This window comes from Amphibalanus amphitrite, unplaced genomic scaffold (genome assembly GCF_019059575.1).
Source record: "Amphibalanus amphitrite isolate SeventyFive unplaced genomic scaffold, NRLGWU_Aamphi_draft 000935F_arrow, whole genome shotgun sequence".
Taxonomy (NCBI): domain Eukaryota; kingdom Metazoa; phylum Arthropoda; class Thecostraca; order Balanomorpha; family Balanidae; genus Amphibalanus; species Amphibalanus amphitrite.
Genome location: NW_024882429.1, coordinates 204,508 through 226,027, shown reverse-complemented (window position 1 = coordinate 226,027; position 21,520 = coordinate 204,508). Strand labels below are relative to the sequence as shown.

The window sequence follows — 21,520 nt, the reverse complement described above, 5'->3', positions numbered from 1 at the left end:
GCTAGGTACTTGTTCGGTAAAAAGGTATGTGATGAATGCCATGAGATGGTTTTTTATGATTCAATATATGGTCGTTGTTGTACCTACAAAAATGCAAGCTTACTAGCAACTAGTTTCTGAATCAAATCAAAAGTATATTTTGCCATGAATGTAAATATGTACCTGCAAAGTATGTCAATAAATTTGTGTGATATTGACCAGAGAGTTTTATCATCTGGGCATTTATGTCGCTTCTTACATTAGGTGTTAAGCATAGTAATTACGGATGAACTTTGTGCCAATATCTTCAATGCACAATGTATGTGTCATGTCTACAACCCTCACTGATCCTGCTATAGCTATAGTCATTTGGCACCAGCTTGACCAAGGGCATGAACTTCACAGTTGCACAACCTTTTGTCATGTACCACCAGTCACTTTTTTACTTAAGGTGCACACAACAATGTGCAGAGGGCCTACACAAAAACAACATGATTAGTGTGCACTATGCACAGCATTGTACCCTGATTATTTGAATATTTTGATCACTCAACAGTCAGCAGTCAGGAGATAATTATTGAATATCACATTTATTATACATCACTTGTCAAACAAGAGCATGATGACACACATTTTGACAAGCAATCATGGTAGTATTCCAATAAGTTGGACAGTCACCTCCCTGGGCGTCATTTTTCCAGGAAGGTACCTACCTCTGCAGGTATTGCGGTAGGCTAGGTTGAATTGGCGAAGTAAGGTGGTTAGGACCAGGTCAGACCGTAAGGCCTGGTCAGGTTGATTTTAATCTTTCATTCTAATTTGACATAGATACCTATTACCTATATTTTTGCTCAAGCCTGAATTTCATTAGGTAATGAGTTAATTTTGCTTTGTTTTTATCTGTCTTGTTTGGTGTTTTTGTCCCTTATATTTTGCCCCATAGGCAAGGGTGGAGCTTTTCCAGGGAAGGTGGTGGAGCATGATTGGAGGCGCTCAACCAGACGGCATAGGAGGGCACGGTTTCTGAACGCGCACTGATGCCTGATTCAAGCCACGCTGTCTTCATGCGGGGCGGCGCGCTACTTAAAAGTCCCTAAAAGGACGGGAAGTGATGCCGATAGAACCTTCAACCATTCTGGGCTAACGCTTATGACTTGGAAAAAGTCGCGATCCCAATTCAATCGAAAACCTGTGGGCTCTTGTTCAGCAGGAGGTATATGAAGAGCCACCCGCCATAAGCACTGCTCAACCGCAGGCACAGGTTTAGACGGCGTTGATCCGCATCAAAGCCAGTGTGCTGGAGAATCCATTGGCTGAAATGCTCCAGAACATTCATCAGTCATCACTGTGTTTTTATGAAAGGTGGCTACAAGCTCAGTTAAAAGAAAAAGTACCAGATTGTTTTGCTTTTTAATTACAGCGGGAATAAAGGTGTCCGGATAATTTCGTTACACCCCCTGTAATGTTCAAATGGTTGATAAATTCGAAATAAGCTCCAAAAACTAGCCTAGAAACATGTAAAACTCGAAAAAGGAACCGAGGTCATCAAAGGTCATTGAGCTGACCTGACCTTCAGGTGACCTTCACACCCACCCAAATGCATGGGACCAGCATCATATCACATGTTTCAACGCTTGAAACCACGTGAAAACTGCAACCGCGCGGCTAATGCGAGCCGACATACGCCGAATCGCGATTCGGGCCAAACATGGTCTCGAGAAATAGGTCACAGGTCAAAGGTCATTTGGGTCAGGGTCATGAAATTTTCAGGGTAGGTGTAAAATTGATAAAATCGGGGGCATTGAAAGTTTCGTCGCGATCGGACGGTTTTACGCGAGTTACTCACGAAAAACCGATAAACCGCACCCAAAAAGGCAGAAATATGCACATGCGATATCCTATACTGCGAAAAAAGGTGCATCATTTTTTAACGTCACCGACAAATTGTAATTACCCTAAGCTCAGGCAGATGTATGGTAGAAAATCCCCTAAGTGAAATACACTACGGCGGAAATAAAATACCCTACGGCGGAGCTCGGTTGCAATTTGTAAATACGCGCAGCGGACACGGTGCCGGTGTGCGGCAGGAGGTGGTGCTTGGCGCGACCTTGGACCGATGTAGGTCTCCGATATCCCGGTCCGTCCGCCACTCGAGGTCAGCAGAGTGGCTGAGCGCTGAAGAGCCGGTGAGCTGACGTGGTCGGACAGGACTGCGTTACCGTAGTGGGGGTTTGTGGAGGAGGGTGAACAGCTGGTTGGTTTCGACTTCGTATTGTGTGAACGCAGAAGGTCAATGACGAATAGTCTGCCATCAGAATGACGGTGCACCCTAGACTCTAACACCGAGCGAAATGCTAAGTGCTAGCACACGGCTAACAGGGTCGTGCCAACTTTAACGTGTCGTTTCTAATTAATAACATATGCGCATGTGTGCGCATACAGCGGCACGGAATTAAACCGGGATTCTCCCTGCCGTCGCCTGGTCTCGCCTCCGTCGTAGGTGAGCGAGGCCGCCCAGCAGCTATCGCTGCGCAGTGGGTTCTCTCATTCAGCAGCTCTGTGCTGTCTCACTGGCTGCTCAGGGTCACAGACGGGTGCCGGGTGCCGGTGCCCCTGACCCTGAGAGATCAGAGGTCTACCCCGGCCGGTAGAGCCAAGGCAGAGCAGTGGCGTTCATACTCGCTCGACCTCAGCCGAGGCTCCGTGGCCTGTCAGCAACACAGGCCGATTGGGGGCCACAAACAGGGCTCTCTGCTGGATTTGGCACCGGGATACGGATATCGGATAAGGCTCTCTGCCCCAAGTACTCAGTGAACTCACTTGAAGTCCGGAAGCGCGACCGTTATCTAATTGTTATCGTACTGAGCGATGCTGAGACGTAATTTCGATATGCGGTGAAGGCCATCGTCCAGATTACGTCTTCGCGTTGAATATGTCACACCCAGTGCCAAACAAATCCAAATATTTATCTGTCAGCACCGCTAACCTTTTGCCTCTGTAAACCTCGCTGGGTGGTCACAACTCACCAGTTATGTAAGTCTCGACTGTTCTTGCCTCGGGCCGTTTAACATTCTGAACCACCATACCCTATGTAAAGGACGTCTTCCTGACTCCCGCTGGCCCGTGTAGCGGTTCTGGCGGCCGCTTGGCACCCTATAAGGGTGCATGAAGGCTGGGCCAGGTGACCCTCGCATCTTCTGCGTCGGTCCATACGGCGTCGTCCTGGTCGACCGGCCTCGCCTAGATCGGGCCGAATGATTGATTTCCAATCATAATACTGCCCACCCGTGGTGAGTTCAAATGTCAGCGGCGTCGAAGAATATTGTATATTTCCACAACTGAGGTTACATAAGCGGCTATTTCTGAAAAAGCTTGCCCACTGCGTCGCTATAAATGAAAGACGTGTATTTCTGCTAAATGCATCCATTGCAACACCAATATTCGATAAGTAATATGGGTCGTGTGGCGAATCGTCTGTCCATGACTCCATTGAATATATCCTGGGTTGGTCAGCGCAAATTTTACCCGATCGTTTTCTGGTTATCTAACTCCCAGGCCAAAGCAAAATGAAAAGTCATCCGAAGCGTGTAAATAATTTCCCCGGGCAGAAGCGAATAAATTTCGTATCTCATTGGCGTGTTGTCTCTATCCGGCGAAACGATGGCTATGCAAGCCTTTGGTTAGATTGGCAGACTGCGGTAACTCAGCCTTGTAGACAGCTGGTTTAAATGGTCAGGTGGTTTAAATGGTCAGGTCAGAGGTCAGGCGACAGGTCTGCCAGGCCGCATATGCTATAGATCAGGTCTGTCTGGTCCAGGTCTGTCTGGTCATCTCGGTCAGGTCAGGCTAGGTCGGTCCGATCAGGCCTCATCTCTAGTCAAATCTCACAAATCTCCAGCTGGGCCGTGCGACTGCAGATCTTACGCGCACTGCGCCGGTCGAGCCGAGCCACCGATTGCCACATCCCCTCTGCACGTGTGCAGAGCGGTGTTGTGTTTGGCCAGTGCGGCACTGCGGACCGGCAGAATGGGAACAGGTCTGACCGAGTGACAGGCGTCTGGTCACTGACCCAGCCGCGCCGGCCACGGTTTCGCCCAGGTGTGAGGTCTGTCTCTGGATATGAAGACCCGCTGTCGCCAGCCGGCCGGCCGGCCGCTCGGCGCACTTTCGCCGCGACTCGCCCCGCCCCCTCCCGCCTTGGCGTCAACAACAGTGTGTGGAAAAAGTGTCTGGGTCGGCGTCTGACGGCTGCCTCCCTAGGCGACGACAGCCGGTCGCAAGCCGCTTCCCAGAAACGGGCTCTTACAAACAGGTGCTGAATTGTGCTCAGTCGCTGCGGCGAACTTTCTATTTGTCGCGCGCTAACGGGAGGGTCAGTGATCGAAAATGTGTGACACTTATTTGAACACCGCGGTAGGTAGGTAATGGGTACATTTATGAGAGCTATTTTTATACGTTCTATTCGTTTTATGGACTGCAAGTCTTCTCCCTGACTATGTGGAAGTGTGTAGGCATATCAAAGCAAACGTTAACACGTTTGCACCGCTACTTTATCATTTTATTTGAACGTTAGCACTGTCCGTTTCGCCTATCCGGTATAGGTGGTCTTCCCTTCCGGCAGTACTGCACTGTCAAGGACATGTCTTTCTGAGTTGACGGACGTTTCTGATTCAGCCGACTGTTCTACGCGCTGCTCAGTGCTGACTGGCTCTGACCTGGGCGGGAGCAGCGGGCCACCTCTTACCCGACCGCGCCCGGTCCACACTGGTGGCGTGGTCGCACTCGGTCGCTCGTGCCGGCCTAATTAATAATGTATGTGACCTTGTCCACCCGGGGAGCGGCTGGCGGTCGGGCGCCGGCAGCGAGACAATGCCGCCCCACCCAGCGACCTGTCCCGGCGCTATATTCTGCCTGTTCTACACCTTCAGTAGTTACTATCCCTTGCCGACCTTCTTCTGTCTTCCTCTTATTCATTGCTCCCTCATCAGTTAACGAGTCTGATATATTCCGAAACCCATGTGTCCCTCTTTTACATTTAACCATGCTTCTTATACGCCCTCATTCTTCAATGTCTCCGTATTCTAACTACCCTTCCACTTACGCGTAAGTGGGCCAGGCGCTTCAAAAAAGCGGAATTAAATCAATGAGCACAACTGCGGTGCCAAAAATGATTCGTTACAGGGTAAAATATCATGCTAAAGCCGAATCCGATATCCATTTTCAAATTTGATTGGTTACGCTAGGTCACTGACCTATGACGTCATTATTTAATTTCTGCGCTGCACATATGCCTGGGACACTGACAGGCGGGCACTATGCCGCATTGGCCACGCGTTTGCAGTCTTTTCGTGGTTTCAAGCGCTCAGACATGTGATATGATGTTGGTCCCATGCTTTAGGGTGGGTGTAAAGGTCACCTGAAGGTCAGGTCAGGTCATTGACCTTCGATGACCTCGGTTCACTTTTTCGAGTTTTACATGTTTCTGGGCTAGTTTTTGGAGCTGAATTCGAATTTAGGAACCATTTGAACATTTACGAAGTAGTTTTGGTGCCTTCGTAACATGTTACGAAGCTGTCAGAGGCGGGTTGACACCTACTACGAATACCCGGCAGGACCCATACTGGTTGACCTGACCTGAGCTGACCCGACCTGGCCTAAATGCATGAAGACATCATCTGTGATAAAAACTAACATGATATTCGTGATCAGCATCCCGAAAAACCCCATTAGCAGCCACACTATACGACGTTCTAACAGGTCCCGACTTTCGGCCATTGACCTGACCTCAGAGGTCACCATTTGACCTATGACCTTAAAACCGGGTACCGTTGGTTTCGTCTCGTGACGACCTACACGATGGTTTTTTTCCGCGAGGCTCTAGCTCAATTAGGGGCCAAACGCGAGGAGGGTCGCATCCCCCTGTGCCGTCGAGGGATGCAAAACGGCCTATGCCGGCGAGGGTTAAACCCTTATTTGTCCATTTCGCGCAAAAATGCGCAAAATATTTGCATTGGGCAGCAAGCTATACACCTTGAGGAAAGTCAGGCAGCAAATATCTTCGTGTTGTTCAGTGACGTTTTCTTTATATCCTTATATAAATTCATTGCGTCGTTGCACTACCACGGTTCCGAACAGGCACTGTAAACCCCACCGCTACTAGTAAGCATGAAATAGTTCCCGGGAACTTGAGTACGAGAAACATGTGCAGAAATACCGGCTGTTTTTTTAAAGCTCTTTTGTACGGAATAACTTTAATGATTTTACGCTGAGAGCTTTTGAATCGGGGGAACGGAAAATGGTACACAGCAGTCATTTCCATCTCCAGTCGGTAAGTCCTACTTTGCGACGTTATAGCATTATCTGCCTTGACATTGGGGAAAGGAAACTTGCTTATTCGGAAACTTTGGACATTTTTACAATACTCTATCCCATAATTACAGGAATTTCACTGAAGTTGATTTTCGACTTAAAGGAAATAGTTCACTTTTTAACATGGGTTTTGAACTGGAATAGCAGTTCCGTAGCTTGGGCTGAGACGAGCATAAATCAGGAGCTTTTACAGCCCAACGATCACCCTAGGCAAAGATATTTTATTTCTCGTCCCGAAAAATGTGTCTTGCGTTGAGGATGTGTGCCTTGCATATATTCGCATCCAGTATGAAACGAGCATAGGTCCCGAAAATTCTTCAGAAACTAGAGAAATTATCTACGAGAACTCTAGAGAAATTCGCTCCAGTGAGGCGCTCCAGTAACAAAAGCACGAGCAGATCGCCCAAATGCCGGTGGCCGCGATAATTAAATATAATAAAATAAAAATATTAAATATAATAATAAAAATTTTCGGGACCCATGCTCTTTTCATACTGGATCGCGTGTGCCTTACAGAAACTGAAAAGTTCTTCCTATATCAAAAATATAGAAAATAATCTTTTGTTGTAAAAAGGTTTTATTTTCTTTGCTGATCATTTTGAACATAAAAAATCACAAATCCATTGCAAAAAAAATAATTTCGTGAAAGTGAACTATTTCCTTTAATCCGCTTTTTTATGCGCCTGGCCCACTGTGTTACGTCCCCTGGATCTTTTTTATGCAGCATACAGGGTGGGCCAGAATAAGTGTAACACTTTCTGACGTCGGTTTCTCGAGACTGGTAAAAGATATGAAAATAAAATTTTGACAACTAGTAGAAAAACGTTTGCCAAATCATATAGTAATATTTACCACGAGAAAAATCCTAGCAAAATAAGATAATCGTCATTAATAAAAAAACAACATTTGCGTGTTTTATTTTATTTGCGCATGTGCTCAAAGAGGACACCTTTGCCTGCAAACACATGTGCACGCGTTCGAGGAAACCGGCTCCCACCCTCTCCGCGGTGTCCCTCCGGTATTTCAAGAACCGAAGGTTCTTGCGGAGGACTCTTCAAAGACTGCCGTCCGTGCCATCCCCAGGCCCAGCTCCTGGCAGCGATGCCGGGTAGAGGTCCTCGGTGACTCACAAACGGATTGACGGACCTGCTCAATCCTATCTCCATCTCCTGTCACCTCAGGCGTACGACCGGATCTACCCTTCGCCTGCTTTAGAACACTCCCCTTCCTTCTCAAAATGACTTACAAATCGATGGATCTCCGTGTTCGAAGGTACCTGTGATGAGTGACAGCCGAACTCCTGCCGGAAACGTTTAACAGCTGCGCACGATTTTGTTTCATACCATAAATGGATGATTTATACTTTTTCTTGTGGTAAGAAAACCATTGCTGATAGAGAGGTAATTCTTTCTCCTACTCATTTGGCAGACTGTTAGCTTTGGTATTTTTACAAAATATGTCTAGAGTTGAAATATTAAATACACAGAATGTGCGTTAGAAACTGTTACACTTATTCTGGCCCACCCTGTACATACATGGTGCGGAAGCTCTTAGCCGTCATGTAACGGAAGTTGGCACAGATTCAGCACAGGTTCAGCACAGCTCAGATTCGGTAGGGGAAAAAAGGCCACGGTAGAGGGAAACCTTTATGACCCGTTTTCCCCTAGAAATGACGTCACAAGGAGGTAAAAATGGGTATCAATGGAAAGCTCTCGTTTACCCAGACACAGTCCTGCAGGAAAATTTCACTTTTTCCCCATAGGAAAGTTTTTACGGGAAAATCAAAATTTTGGGTCAATGGGGGGTCCCCCCCGATTTCGTTCAAAATCGGCACACAGGTGCCCCACTACCAGCCGAGAAACTTTCCCCAAAACGGTCCCCGTTGCATTGACGTTTAAGGCCCGTAAAGCCCCCTAGACTCGTAAAATATCCGTAAAATCGCCTTTGTACGGACAAAAAAGTGGTGCTATGGTAAAAATGGGTATCAATCGAAAGCTCTCGTTTACCCAGACACAGTCCTGCAGGAAAATTTCACTTTTTCCCCATAGGAAAGTTTTTACGGGAAAATCAAAATTTTGGGTCAATGGGGGGTCCCCCCCCCCGATTTCGTTCAAAATCGGCACACAGGTGCCCCACTACCAGCCGAGAAACTTTCCCCAAAACGGTCCCGTTGCACTGACGTTTAAGGCCCGTAAAGCCCCCTAGACTCGTAAAATATCCGTAAAATCGCCTTTGTACGGACAAAAAAGTGGTGCTATGGTAAAAATGGGTATCAATCGAAAGCTCTCGTTTACCCAGACACAGTCCTGCAGGAAAATTTCACTTTTTCCCCATAGGAAAGCTTTTACGGGAAAATCAAAATTTTGGGTCAATGGGGGGTCCCCCCCGATTTCGTTCAAAATCGGCACACAGGTGCCCCACTACCAGCCGAGAAAATTTCCCCAAAACGGTCCCCGTTGCATTGACGTTTAAGGCCCGTAAAGCCCCCTAGACTCGTAAAATATCCGTAAAATCGCCTTTGTACGGACAAAAAAGTGGTGCTATGTTAAAAATGGGTATCAATCGAAAGCTCTCGTTTACCCAGACACAGTCCTGCAGGAAAATTTCACTTTTTTTCCCATAGGAAAGTTTTTACGGGAAAATCAAAATTTTGGGTCAATGGGGGGTCCCCCCCGATTTCGTTCAAAATCGGCACACAGGTGCCCCACCACCAGCCGAGAAACTTTCCCCAAAACGGTCCCCGTTGCATTGACGTTTAAGGCCCGTAAAGCCCCCTAGACTCGTAAAATATCCGTAAAATCGCCTTTGTACGGACAAAAAAGTGGTGCTATGGTAAAAATGGGTATCAATCGAAAGCTCTCGTTTACCCAGACACAGTCCTGCAGGAAAATTTCACTTTTTCCCCATAGGAAAGTTTTTACGGGAAAATCAAAATTTTGGGTCAATGGGGGGTCCCCCCCGATTTCGTTCAAAATCGGCACACAGGTGCCCCACTACCAGCCGAGAAACTTTCCCCAAAACGGTCCCCGTTGCATTGACGTTTAAGGCCCGTAAAGCCCCCTAGACTCGTAAAATATCCGTAAAATCGCCTTTGTACGGACAAAAAAGTGGTGCTATGGTAAAAATGGGTATCAATCGAAAGCTCTCGTTTACCCAGACACAGTCCTGCAGGAAAATTTCACTTTTTCCCCATAGGAAAGTTTTTACGGGAAAATCAAAATTTTGGGTCAATGGGGGGGTCCCCCCCGATTTCGTTCAAAATCGGCACACAGGTGCCCCACTACCAGCCGAGAAACTTTCCCCAAAACGGTCCCGTTGCACTGACGTTTAAGGCCCGTAAAGCCCCCTAGACTCGTAAAATATCCGTAAAATCGCCTTTGTACGGACAAAAAAGTGGTGCTATGGTAAAAATGGGTATCAATCGAAAGCTCTCGTTTACCCAGACACAGTCCTGCAGGAAAATTTCACTTTTTCCCCATAGGAAAGTTTTTACGGGAAAATCAAAATTTTGGGTCAAAGGGGGGTCCCCCCCGATTTCGTTCAAAATCGGCACACAGGTGCCCCACCACCAGCCGAGAAACTTTCCCCAAAACGGTCCCCGTTGCATTGACGTTTAAGGCCCGTAAAGCCCCCTAGACTCGTAAAATATCCGTAAAATCGCCTTTGTACGGACAAAAAAGTGGTGCTATGGTAAAAATGGGTATCAATCGAAAGCTCTCGTTTACCCAGACACAGTCCTGCAGGAAAATTTCACTTTTTCCCCCATAGGAAAGTTTTTACGGGAAAATCAAAATTTTGGGTCAATGGGGGGTCCCCCCCGATTTCGTTCAAAATCGGCACACAGGTGCCCCACTACCAGCCGAGAAACTTTCCCCAAAACGGTCCCCGTTGCATTGACGTTTAAGGCCCGTAAAGCCCCCTAGACTCGTAAAATATCCGTAAAATCGCCTTTGTACGGACAAAAAAGTGGTGCTATGGTAAAAATGGGTATCAATCGAAAGCTCTCGTTTACCCAGACACAGTCCTGCAGGAAAATTTCACTTTTTCCCCATAGGAAAGTTTTTACGGGAAAATCAAAATTTTGGGTCAATGGGGGGTCCCCCCCGATTTCGTTCAAAATCGGCACACAGGTGCCCCACTACCAGCCGAGAAACTTTCCCCAAAACGGTCCCGTTGCACTGACGTTTAAGGCCCGTAAAGCCCCCTAGACTCGTAAAATATCCGTAAAATCGCCTTTGTACGGACAAAAAAGTGGTGCTATGGTAAAAATGGGTATCAATCGAAAGCTCTCGTTTACCCAGACACAGTCCTGCAGGAAAATTTCACTTTTTCCCCATAGGAAAGTTTTTACGGGAAAATCAAAATTTTGGGTCAATGGGGGGTCCCCCCGATTTCGTTCAAAATCGGCACACAGGTGCCCCACCACCAGCCAAGAAACTTTCCCCAAAACGGTCCCCGTTGCATTGACGTTTAAGGCCCGTAAAGCCCCCTAGACTCGTAAAATATCCGTAAAATCGCCTTTGTACGGACAAAAAAGTGGTGCTATGGTAAAAATGGGTATCAATCGAAAGCTCTCGTTTACCCAGACACAGTCCTGCAGGAAAATTTCACTTTTTCCCCATAGGAAAGTTTTTACGGGAAAATCAAAATTTTGGGTCAATGGGGGGTCCCCCCCGATTTCGTTCAAAATCGGCACACAGGTGCCCCACCACCAGCCGAGAAACTTTCCCCAAAACGGTCCCGTTGCATTGACCTTTAAGGCCCGTAAAGCCCCCTAGACTCGTAAAATATCCGTAAAATCGCCTTTGTACGGACAAAAAAGTGGTGCTATGGTAAAAATGGGTATCAATCGAAAGCTCTCGTTTACCCAGACACAGTCCTGCAGGAAAATTTCACTTTTTCCCCATAGGAAAGTTTTTACGGGAAAATCAAAATTTTGGGTCAATGGGGGGTCCCCCCCGATTTCGTTCAAAATCGGCACACAGGTGCCCCACCACCAGCCGAGAAACTTTCCCCAAAACGGTCCCCGTTGCATTGACGTTTAAGGCCCGTAAAGCCCCCTAGACTCGTAAAATATCCGTAAAATCGCCTTTGTACGGACAAAAAAGTGGTGCTATGGTAAAAATGGGTATCAATCGAAAGCTCTCGTTTACCCAGACACAGTCCTGCAGGAAAATTTCACTTTTTCCCCATAGGAAAGTTTTTACGGGAAAATCAAAATTTTGGGTCAATGGGGGGTCCCCCCCGATTTCGTTCAAAATCGGCACACAGGTGCCCCACTACCAGCCGAGAAACTTACCCCAAAACGGTCCCCGTTGCATTGACGTTTAAGGCCCGTAAAGCCCCCTAGACTCGTAAAATATCCGTAAAATCGCCTTTGTACGGACAAAAAAGTGGTGCTATGGTAAAAATGGGTATCACTCGAAAGCTCTCGTTTACCCAGACACAGTCCTGCAGGAAAATTTCACTTTTTCCCCATAGGAAAGTTTTTACGGGAAAATCAAAATTTTGGGTCAATGGGGGGTCCCCCCCGATTTCGTTCAAAATCGGCACACAGGTGCCCCACCACCAGCCGAGAAACTTTCCCCAAAACGGTCCCCGTTGCATTGACGTTTAAGGCCCGTAAAGCCCCCTAGACTCGTAAAATATCCGTAAAATCGCCTTTGTACGGACAAAAAAGTGGTGCTATGGTAAAAATGGGTATCAATCGAAAGCTCTCGTTTACCCAGACACAGTCCTGCAGGAAAATTTCACTTTTTCCCCATAGGAAAGTTTTTACGGGAAAATCAAAATTTTGGGTCAATGGGGGGTCCCCCCCGATTTCGTTCAAAATCGGCACACAGGTGCCCCACTACCAGCCGAGAAACTTTCCCCAAAACGGTCCCCGTTGCACTGACGTTTAAGGCCCGTAAAGCCCCCTAGACTCGTAAAATATCCGTAAAATCGCCTTTGTACGGACAAAAAAGTGGTGCTATGGTAAAAATGGGTATCAATCGAAAGCTCTCGTTTACCCAGACACAGTCCTGCAGGAAAATTTCACTTTTTCCCCATAGGAAAGTTTTTACGGGAAAATCAAAATTTTGGGTCAATGGGGGGTCCCCCCCGATTTCGTTCAAAATCGGCACACAGGTGCCCCACCACCAGCCGAGAAACTTTCCCCAAAACGGTCCCCGTTGCATTGACGTTTAAGGCCCGTAAAGCCCCCTAGACTCGTAAAATATCCGTAAAATCGCCTTTGTACGGACAAAAAAGTGGTGCTATGGTAAAAATGGGTATCACTCGAAAGCTCTCGTTTACCCAGACACAGTCCTGCAGGAAAATTTCACTTTTTCCCCATAGCAAAGTTTTTACGGGAAAATCAAAATTTTGGGTCAATGGGGGTCCCCCCCGATTTCGTTCAAAATTGGCACACAGGTGCCCCACCACCAGCCGAGAAACTTTCCCCAAAACGGTCCCCGTTGCATTGACGTTTAAGGCCCGTAAAGCCCCCTAGACTCGTAAAATATCCGTAAAATCGCCTTTGTACGGAAAAAAAGTGGTGCTATGGTAAAAATGGGTATCAATCGAAAGCCCTCGTTTACCCAGACACAGTCCTGCAGGAAAATTTCACTTTTTCCCCATAGGAAAGCTTTTACGGGAAAATCAAAATTTTGGGTCAATGGGGGGTCCCCCCGATTTCGTTCAAAATCGGACGGACTGTGTCTGGGTAAACGAGAGCTTTCGATTGATACCCATTTTTACCATAGCACCACTTTTTTGTCCGTACAAAGGCGATTTTACGGATATTTTACGAGTCTAGGGGGCTTTACGGGCCTTAAACGTCAATGCAACGGGGACCGTTTTGGGGAAATTTTCTCGGCTGGTAGTGGGGCACCTGTGTGCCGATTTTGAACGAAATCGGGGGGGACCCCCCATTGACCCAAAATTTTGATTTTCCCGTAAAAACTTTCCTATGGGGAAAATGTGAAATTTTCCTGCAGGACTGTGTCTGGGTAAACGAGAGCTTTCGATTGATACCCATTTTTACCATAGCACCACTTTTTTGTCCGTACAAAGGCGATTTTACGGATATTTTACGAGTCTAGGGGGCTTTACGGGCCTTAAACGTCAATGCAACGGGGACCGTTTTGGGGAAAGTTTCTCGGCTGGTAGTGGGGCACCTGTGTGCCGATTTTAAACGAAATCGGGGGGGGGACCCCCCATTGACCCAAAACCCCATTGACCCAAAATTTTGATTTTTCCGTAAAAACTTTCCTATGGGGAAAAAGTGAAATTTTCCTGCAGGACTGTGTCTGGGTAAACGAGAGCTTTCGATTGATACCCATTTTTACCATAGCACCACTTTTTTGTCCGTACAAAGGCGATTTTACGGATATTTTACGAGTCTAGGGGGCTTTACGGGCCTTAAAGGTCAATGCAACGGGGACCGTTTTGGGGAAAGTTTCTCGGCTGGTGGTGGGGCACCTGTGTGCCGATTTTGAACGAAATCGGGGGGGACCCCCCCATTGACCCAAAATTTTGATTTTCCCGTAAAAACTTTCCTATGGGGAAAAAGTGAAATTTTCCTGCAGGACTGTGTCTGGGTAAACGAGAGCTTTCGATTGATACCCATTTTTACCATAGCACCACTTTTTTGTCCGTACAAAGGCGATTTTACGGATATTTTACGAGTCTAGGGGGCTTTACGGGCCTTAAACGTCAATGCAACGGGGACCGTTTTGGGGAAAGTTTCTCGGCTGGTAGTGGGGCACCTGTGTGCCGATTTTGAACGAAATCGGGGGGGACCCCTCATTGACCCAAAATTTTGATTTTCCCGTAAAAACTTTCCTATGGGGAAAAAGTGAAATTTTCCTGCAGGACTGTGTCTGGGTAAACGAGAGCTTTCGATTGATACCCATTTTTACCATAGCACCACTTTTTTGTCCGTACAAAGGCGATTTTACGGATATTTTACGAGTCTAGGGGGCTTTACGGGCCTTAAACGTCAATGCAACGGGGACCGTTTTGGGGAAAGTTTCTCGGCTGGTGGTGGGGCACCTGTGTGCCGATTTTGAACGAAATCGGGGGGGACCCCCCATTGACCCAAAATTTTGATTTTCCCGTAAAAACTTTCCTATGGGGAAAAAGTGAAATTTTCCTGCAGGACTGTGTCTGGGTAAACGAGAGCTTTCGATTGATACCCATTTTTACCATAGCACCACTTTTTTGTCCGTACAAAGGCGATTTTACGGATATTTTACGAGTCTAGGGGGCTTTACGGGCCTTAAACGTCAATGCAACGGGGACCGTTTTGGGGAAAGTTTCTCGGCTGGTAGTGGGGCACCTGTGTGCCGATTTTAAACGAAATCGGGGGGGACCCCCCATTGACCCAAAATTTTGATTTTCCCGTAAAAACTTTCCTATGGGGAAAAAGTGAAATTTTCCTGCAGGACTGTGTCTGGGTAAACGAGAGCTTTCGATTGATACCCATTTTTACCATAGCACCACTTTTTTGTCCGTACAAAGGCGATTTTACGGATATTTTACGAGTCTAGGGGGCTTTACGGGCCTTAAAGGTCAATGCAACGGGGACCGTTTTGGGGAAAGTTTCTCGGCTGGTGGTGGGGCACCTGTGTGCCGATTTTGAACGAAATCGTGGGGGACCCCCCATTGACCCAAAATTTTGATTTTCCCGTAAAAACTTTCCTATGGGGAAAAAGTGAAATTTTCCTGCAGGACTGTGTCTGGGTAAACGAGAGCTTTCGATTGATACCCATTTTTACCATAGCACCACTTTTTTGTCCGTACAAAGGCGATTTTACGGATATTTTACGAGTCTAGGGGGCTTTACGGGCCTTAAACGTCAATGCAACGGGGACCGTTTTGGGGAAAGTTTCTCGGCTGGTAGTGGGGCACCTGTGTGCCGATTTTGAACGAAATCGGGGGGGACCCCTCATTGACCCAAAATTTTGATTTTCCCGTAAAAACTTTCCTATGGGGAAAAAGTGAAATTTTCCTGCAGGACTGTGTCTGGGTAAACGAGAGCTTTCGATTGATACCCATTTTTACCATAGCACCACTTTTTTGTCCGTACAAAGGCGATTTTACGGATATTTTACGAGTCTAGGGGGCTTTACGGGCCTTAAACGTCAATGCAACGGGGACCGTTTTGGGGAAAGTTTCTCGGCTGGTGGTGGGGCACCTGTGTGCCGATTTTGAACGAAATCGGGGGGGACCCCCCATTGACCCAAAATTTTGATTTTCCCATAAAAACTTTCCTATGGGAAAAAAGTGAAATTTTCCTGCAGGACTGTGTCTGGGTAAACGAGAGCTTTCGATTGATACCCATTTTTACCATAGCACCACTTTTTTGTCCGTACAAAGGCGATTTTACGGATATTTTACGAGTCTAGGGGGCTTTACGGGCCTTAACCCGGCAGTTGCTGGGGTATTTCGCCACCCACCGTTTGCTGGGGGGGGGGGCGTTAAACGCCCCCAGCCGATAACTCGAGAACCAATAGGCGCAGCGAAACGCACGAGGCGGCAAACGAAAGAGCGCGACGAGACGCTTCAGATGAGTACTTTAAAGTTGAGTTTTGAGGTCACAGGTCGGGTCAAGGTCAGGTCAAACACCTGAAATCGGCCTTTCAGTAGCATGGACTTCAGGACTTCGCAATGGGCGCCTCTCGTCATAAACTCTGTCAAATGGTGCACAATCCATCGTATAAGGCCTACAAGAGTGTCAGCTCCATGTAGGGGTCAGTCAAGCATAGGTCAGGGTCAAGGTCAGGTCAACCGGGTAGGCACATATCCCCGAAAATCAAAACTGATATTCGCAGCCCATGACACATGTTTTATGGGTAATTTGGGGCGTATAACACGATGGTGACATTCATTTTATCATATGTGTACGTGTTTGGCTAAAAAAGTTTAATTTAAGAAATGCATGTATCATAGTCGTGAAGTAGTGACGAGAAATTGTCAAGATTCAGTTCAAGATTTTGAAAAATGCGGAACGATAATCAATAATCGAAGATAGCCATTTGATTGTTCATGGTATTGGCAGTCTAATGGCGTTTACGGCAAGTCTGTATGTCTATTCTGTGATTTTATATGAATTTTTGAACATACGCCGTTTTTGGTCGAAAATTCAAAACTCATGACGTCACTAAAACCTCGATATCTCAAAAATTTTCCGACCGATTTTTTTGAAACTTTGTCACAATAAACTTCAATCAATTCCCTACAGGTACCCAAAATTTGGCGCGCCTGCGGCGCGCCGTTTTTATGCTATGGCCCGGCGAAAAAAGTGGGGGCGTTTATCGCCCCCCCCCAGCAACTCGCGGGTTAAACGTCAATGCAACGGGGACCGTTTTGGGGAAAGTTTCTCGGCTGGTAGTGGGGCACCTGTGTGCCGATTTTGAACGAAATCGGGGGGGACCCCCAATTGACCCAAAATTTTGATTTTCCCGTAAAAACTTTCCTATGGGGAAAAAGTGAAATTTTCCTGCAGGACTGTGTCTGGGTAAACGAGAGCTTTCGATTGATACCCATTTTTACCATAGCACCACTTTTTTGTCCGTACAAAGGCGATTTTACGGATATTTTACGAGTCTAGGGGGCTTTACGGGCCTTAAAGGTCAATGCAACGGGGACCGTTTTGGGGAAAGTTTCTCGGCTGGTGGTGGGGCACCTGTGTGCCGATTTTGAACGAAATCGGGGGGGACCCCCCATTGACCCAAAATTTTGATTTTCCCGTAAAAACTTTCCTATGGGGAAAAAGTGAAATTTTCCTGCAGGACTGTGTCTGGGTAAACGAGAGCTTTCGAGTGATACCCATTTTTACCATAGCACTACTTTTTTGTCCGTACAAAGGCGATTTTACGGATATTTTACGAGTCTAGGGGGCTTTACGGGCCTTAAACGTCAATGCAACGGGGACCGTTTTGGGGAAAGTTTCTCGGCTGGTGGTGGGCACCTGTGTGCCGATTTTGAACGAAATCGGGGGGACCCCCATTGACCCAAAATTTTGATTTTCCCGTAAAAACTTTCCTATGGGGAAAAAGTGAAATTTTCCTGCAGGACTGTGTCTGGGTAAACGAGAGCTTTCGAGTGATACCCATTTTTACCATAGCACTACTTTTTTGTCCGTACAAAGGCGATTTTACGGATATTTTACGAGTCTAGGGGGCTTTACGGGCCTTAAACGTCAGTGCAACGGGGACCGTTTTGGGGAAAGTTTCTCGGCTGGTAGTGGGGCACCTGTGTGCCGATTTTGAACGAAATCGGGGGGGACCCCCCATTGACCCAAAATTTTGATTTTCCCGTAAAAACTTTCCTATGGGGAAAAAGTGAAATTTTCCTCCAGGACTGTGTCTGGGTAAACGAGAGCTTTCGATTGATACCCATTTTTACCATAGCACCACTTTTTTGTCCGCACAAAGGCGATTTTACGGATATTTTACGAGTCTAGGGGGCTTTACGGGCCTTAAACGTCAATGCAACGGGGACCGTTTTGGGGAAAGTTTCTCGGCTGGTAGTGGGGCACCTGTGTGCCGATTTTGAACGAAATCGGGGGGGACCCCCCATTGACCCAAAATTTTGATTTTCCCGTAAAAACTTTCCTATGGGGAAAAAGTGAAATTTTCCTGCAGGACTGTGTCTGGGTAAACGAGAGCTTTCCATTGATACCCATTTTTACCTCCTTGTGACGTCATTTCTAGGGGAAAACGGGTCATAAAGGTTTCCCTCTACCGTGGCCTTTTTTCCCCCTACCGAATCTGTGCTGTGCTGAACCTGTGCTGAATCTGTGCCAACTTCCGTTACATCTTAGCCGTCTAGCTTACTTTTCGCGGAAATCTCGAGCATCTCGCTGCGCCGCCCCAGTTGACCCTGAGATGCGAACTGGATAACGGTCTTACTGTCAAGGACTATGGTGATGCGTTGATAATGATGGAAATGATTATGAAGCTACTGTTACTGTTGCATGCTTCGGCGTAGTGGTAGTTTAGGTATATAGGCACTTGTTCTGCTTGGACGGAAGACATGAGGCCAAATGAAACGAGACAAACCAGGAAGGATTTACGGAACCCAATTAATGAAGGACATAGACAAGGACATAGACTACTGATTTAGAATAGTCTATGGCAAGGAAATCATAGGAGAGAATGAGGGAGGGAAGGCACTTCTAGCGCTCTCTTCCCGGTCTTTCCAAGTTCCCCTTCATTATCGCTGCCTAATTCGTGCCACTTTCCCTACCCTGCTCGTCCATCCGTCCCGTCTATCCTTTCGTCCGCTCATCCGCTCGCTCCCCTCCTGCCCGCGGCGGTGCGCCAGCAGTCACGGTTGACTGCTAACATTTCACAGCCCCCGGCGCTGCAATCTGACAGCACAGAGTACAGGAATGTGGAACACAGAGCGCTGGAATGTAGTTCCCCTCCCTTGAGCTCCCACAGTCCCTCTCCCGGTCCTGCGAACAGTTGACGGGAAATGGTGCAGAATGACAGGGTCCCGGGCAATGAGTCATGGTCGCGGAGGCAGGTGTTAGTTACCACCAAATTAGTCATGGTAACCGGTGTTGGTTTCCGACTATGACTTGTTGCGTGCGAGGGAACTGGCTAAATTCGGTGCGGTGCAGGTAGCACTGGACGAGTTTTCTTTCCTGGTTTGTGATTGTCACCGTCAATCGATTACACGGTCATGCTGGGCTGGTTTCGCGTGTCATGACCTACTGGCTTTGGAATGGGTCATTGAGTATTCACTGTTATAGGATGTCGAGAGAATCGTTTTCACTGTTCAATGAGCTGGAACTGCATAGGCGGCGGAACGGTGAGGGCACCGGGGCACCGTGCCCCCTTTGATTTTGACATTTTAACATTAGCCCTTCCATGGGCGTTGCATGGAAAGAATGGGACCAAAAGTCGGCAGTGCCCCCCCCCCCTTAATTGAAGGTGTTCCGCCGCTATTGGCTGGAAGTGGAACACCCTTGAATTGAATCGTATCACTTTCGACTAGTTTTTACCTGTAACTTGTCAGCTGTGTCCGTCTTCACTTGTCGCCCCTCGGTGTTTCCCGTCTGACTGATCTCTCCCCCTCTGTGTGTTTCAGGCTGCCGACGCCGGCGGCCGCGCGGAATGCCCTCTAGTGCGGGCGAGGTGTCCCTGTCGCGACTCAGCGCCTACTCACCAGCCACCATGCCGGTCACATCGCGATTCTCCTACTCTTCAACGTCGTCCTACTCGCCGCGGTCGTACGTGCACCGCGCCACGAGTCTGGAGCGTGGCTCGTACTCGCCGCTCTCCTCCAAACACTCGTCTGTGTACTCCTCCTACAGCAGCTCTTCGTCGAGCTCTGCCCCAAGCCGACCGCCGCTGCCGTCAGCGTCCATCGACTACCGGCGGCGCTATGACATCGGCTCGAGAACGACCTCCTCCTCTCGGAGGGAGACGGCCCCGTTTGATATGGACTCCCTGGGGAAGCTCACAGAAGCCAGGAAGTATCTCATGGAGCGGCGTGCCGCCGAGGCCCAGCCGAGCAGCCCTTCACGACCGCGCTACTCTCGCACTGAGAGCCGAGAGGTGACGGGCCGCTCGACGCTCGACCTACCCAGCCGGTCGGCTCGCGGCTCGATCGCCGGCTCGACGAGTCACTCTCGACAGGAGAGTGTCGAACGCGTATCAGATCGCATCCTCAACTTTGAGTCTCGCTCCAGCTCTGGGTATGGCTCGAGCAGCGGGGCAGCCAGCCCGGCGTCGACCCGGCGCCGGTCCGAGCGCGTCGTGCCTATCGTCCTGGACGGCGACCGACGTCCTTCGACTGAGGTCACTGAGCGGCGGCCGTCCGTCTCTGAGCTGCGCCGGCAGTTTGACGCTGTGGTAGCCGCCACTTCCTCCGCCGCCGCCGCGGGCTCATCTGCAGCAGTTAGCTCTGACGACGACTCAAGCTCGACGCTCTCCTCCAGCTCCCAGTCCGCTGTGCCGGTGAAGGAGTCGAGAAAGACGACTAGCGCGCCGGCACCGCCCTCGCCACCGCCGTCCCCTCCACCGGCACCAGCGGTGACAGCACCAACACCAGCACCAACACCGGCACCAGCGACACGGGTGGTCGGGGGACGGACCGCCGAGCCGGAGCGACCTGCCTCTCCGGTCTCCCACAAACTCACCAATGGGCTCACCAACGGACTCACCAACGGACTCACCAATGGACTCACCAATGGTCATCATAAGGAGCGGCCGAGTGGGGAAAAGGTAAGTCGAGACTGACTCAGGTCAGCAGGGCTCTGTAATTGCCGTTTAGCTCAAACGAGTGTACACTGGTAGCTTAATACCTGTCCAAGTGTACTATGTGTTTGCATTAATCTTACATCCGAAACAGCGCAATACGCGTATCGTAACAAAATCATCACATGTCGATGCCCAAGGGCGGAACCATACCTATCGCTGATCTGACTGTTTTCATCTCCAAAGCTCCAGTGACTGAGGGTAAGGGTCGAGAGCGGATTTTGTCGCTGAGGGCTCACAATTGGCTGCAATCGGCCTTCCCAGTGACTCGCTGTGACAGATTCAATCGCCACTGAGCTTGCGGCGACTTGGCCGCGATTCTGGATCGTCTGGGTAGCAGCGGTGGTGGTCGGGCGGCGCATCTTCCCCCACCTGGCGTCCACAAAACCGCACGTGTTGGTCACAAAATCGCACGTGTTGGTCGGCGAGCCGTGAACCAGCCGGTAAACAGACGCGATGACCGACTATTTTTACACCGTGGTGCCGAGTTCTCACAGCCGGCCAGGTTCAGGGAATCTGTTAGTAGGTTAGTTACACCTGAAGCATTGGCAGACATTCAGTATGTTGGTTGGGGGTTTGGTGTACGGCGGACAGTCTTTTGCGCGTTTTTTTTTTCGATCCCATCCAGCTGAGCGCTCCGATCGTTGCAGACCGCTCCCCTCCCGGCTCCCACCGTCATCTCGGCGGAAGTGGTCAGTCATAGCTCGGCGGTATCTGGGGCACCCACCGTGCCGCCGGCACCCGACCCGGCCCGGCTGCGGCGCCAGCCACGTGCCGTCAGTCTGCAGTGGACGGCGCGGAAGGGCAGGGCCGGCGGCGGCACAGAAACCCGTGCCAGCAGTCCGCTCTGCAGTGAGAGCAGCGGAACGCCCCCACTGCCGGCCAGGCCGCTGGCTCCCGATGATGGTACTTAG

At 48.7% G+C, this 21,520-nt stretch overlaps 1 protein-coding gene across 3 annotated transcripts in view; it reads left to right on the top strand.

Annotated features, from left to right (window-relative positions):
* Positions 1 to 21,520, top strand: part of LOC122368273 (ubiquitin carboxyl-terminal hydrolase 2-like) — a 40,484-nt gene that overhangs the window by 10,166 nt on the left and 8,798 nt on the right. For 2 of the 3 annotated variants that reach the window (XM_043342056.1, XM_043342057.1), the window contains exon 2: positions 19,435 to 20,573. In XM_043342056.1, the coding sequence (XP_043197991.1) occupies positions 19,461 to 20,573 (1,113 nt within the window). In that variant the 5' untranslated portion in view covers positions 19,435 to 19,460. Of the gene's footprint in view, positions 1 to 2,042; positions 2,166 to 19,434; positions 20,574 to 21,520 lie in introns of those variants that run through there. The other variant, XM_043342058.1, reaches the window with a different exon arrangement.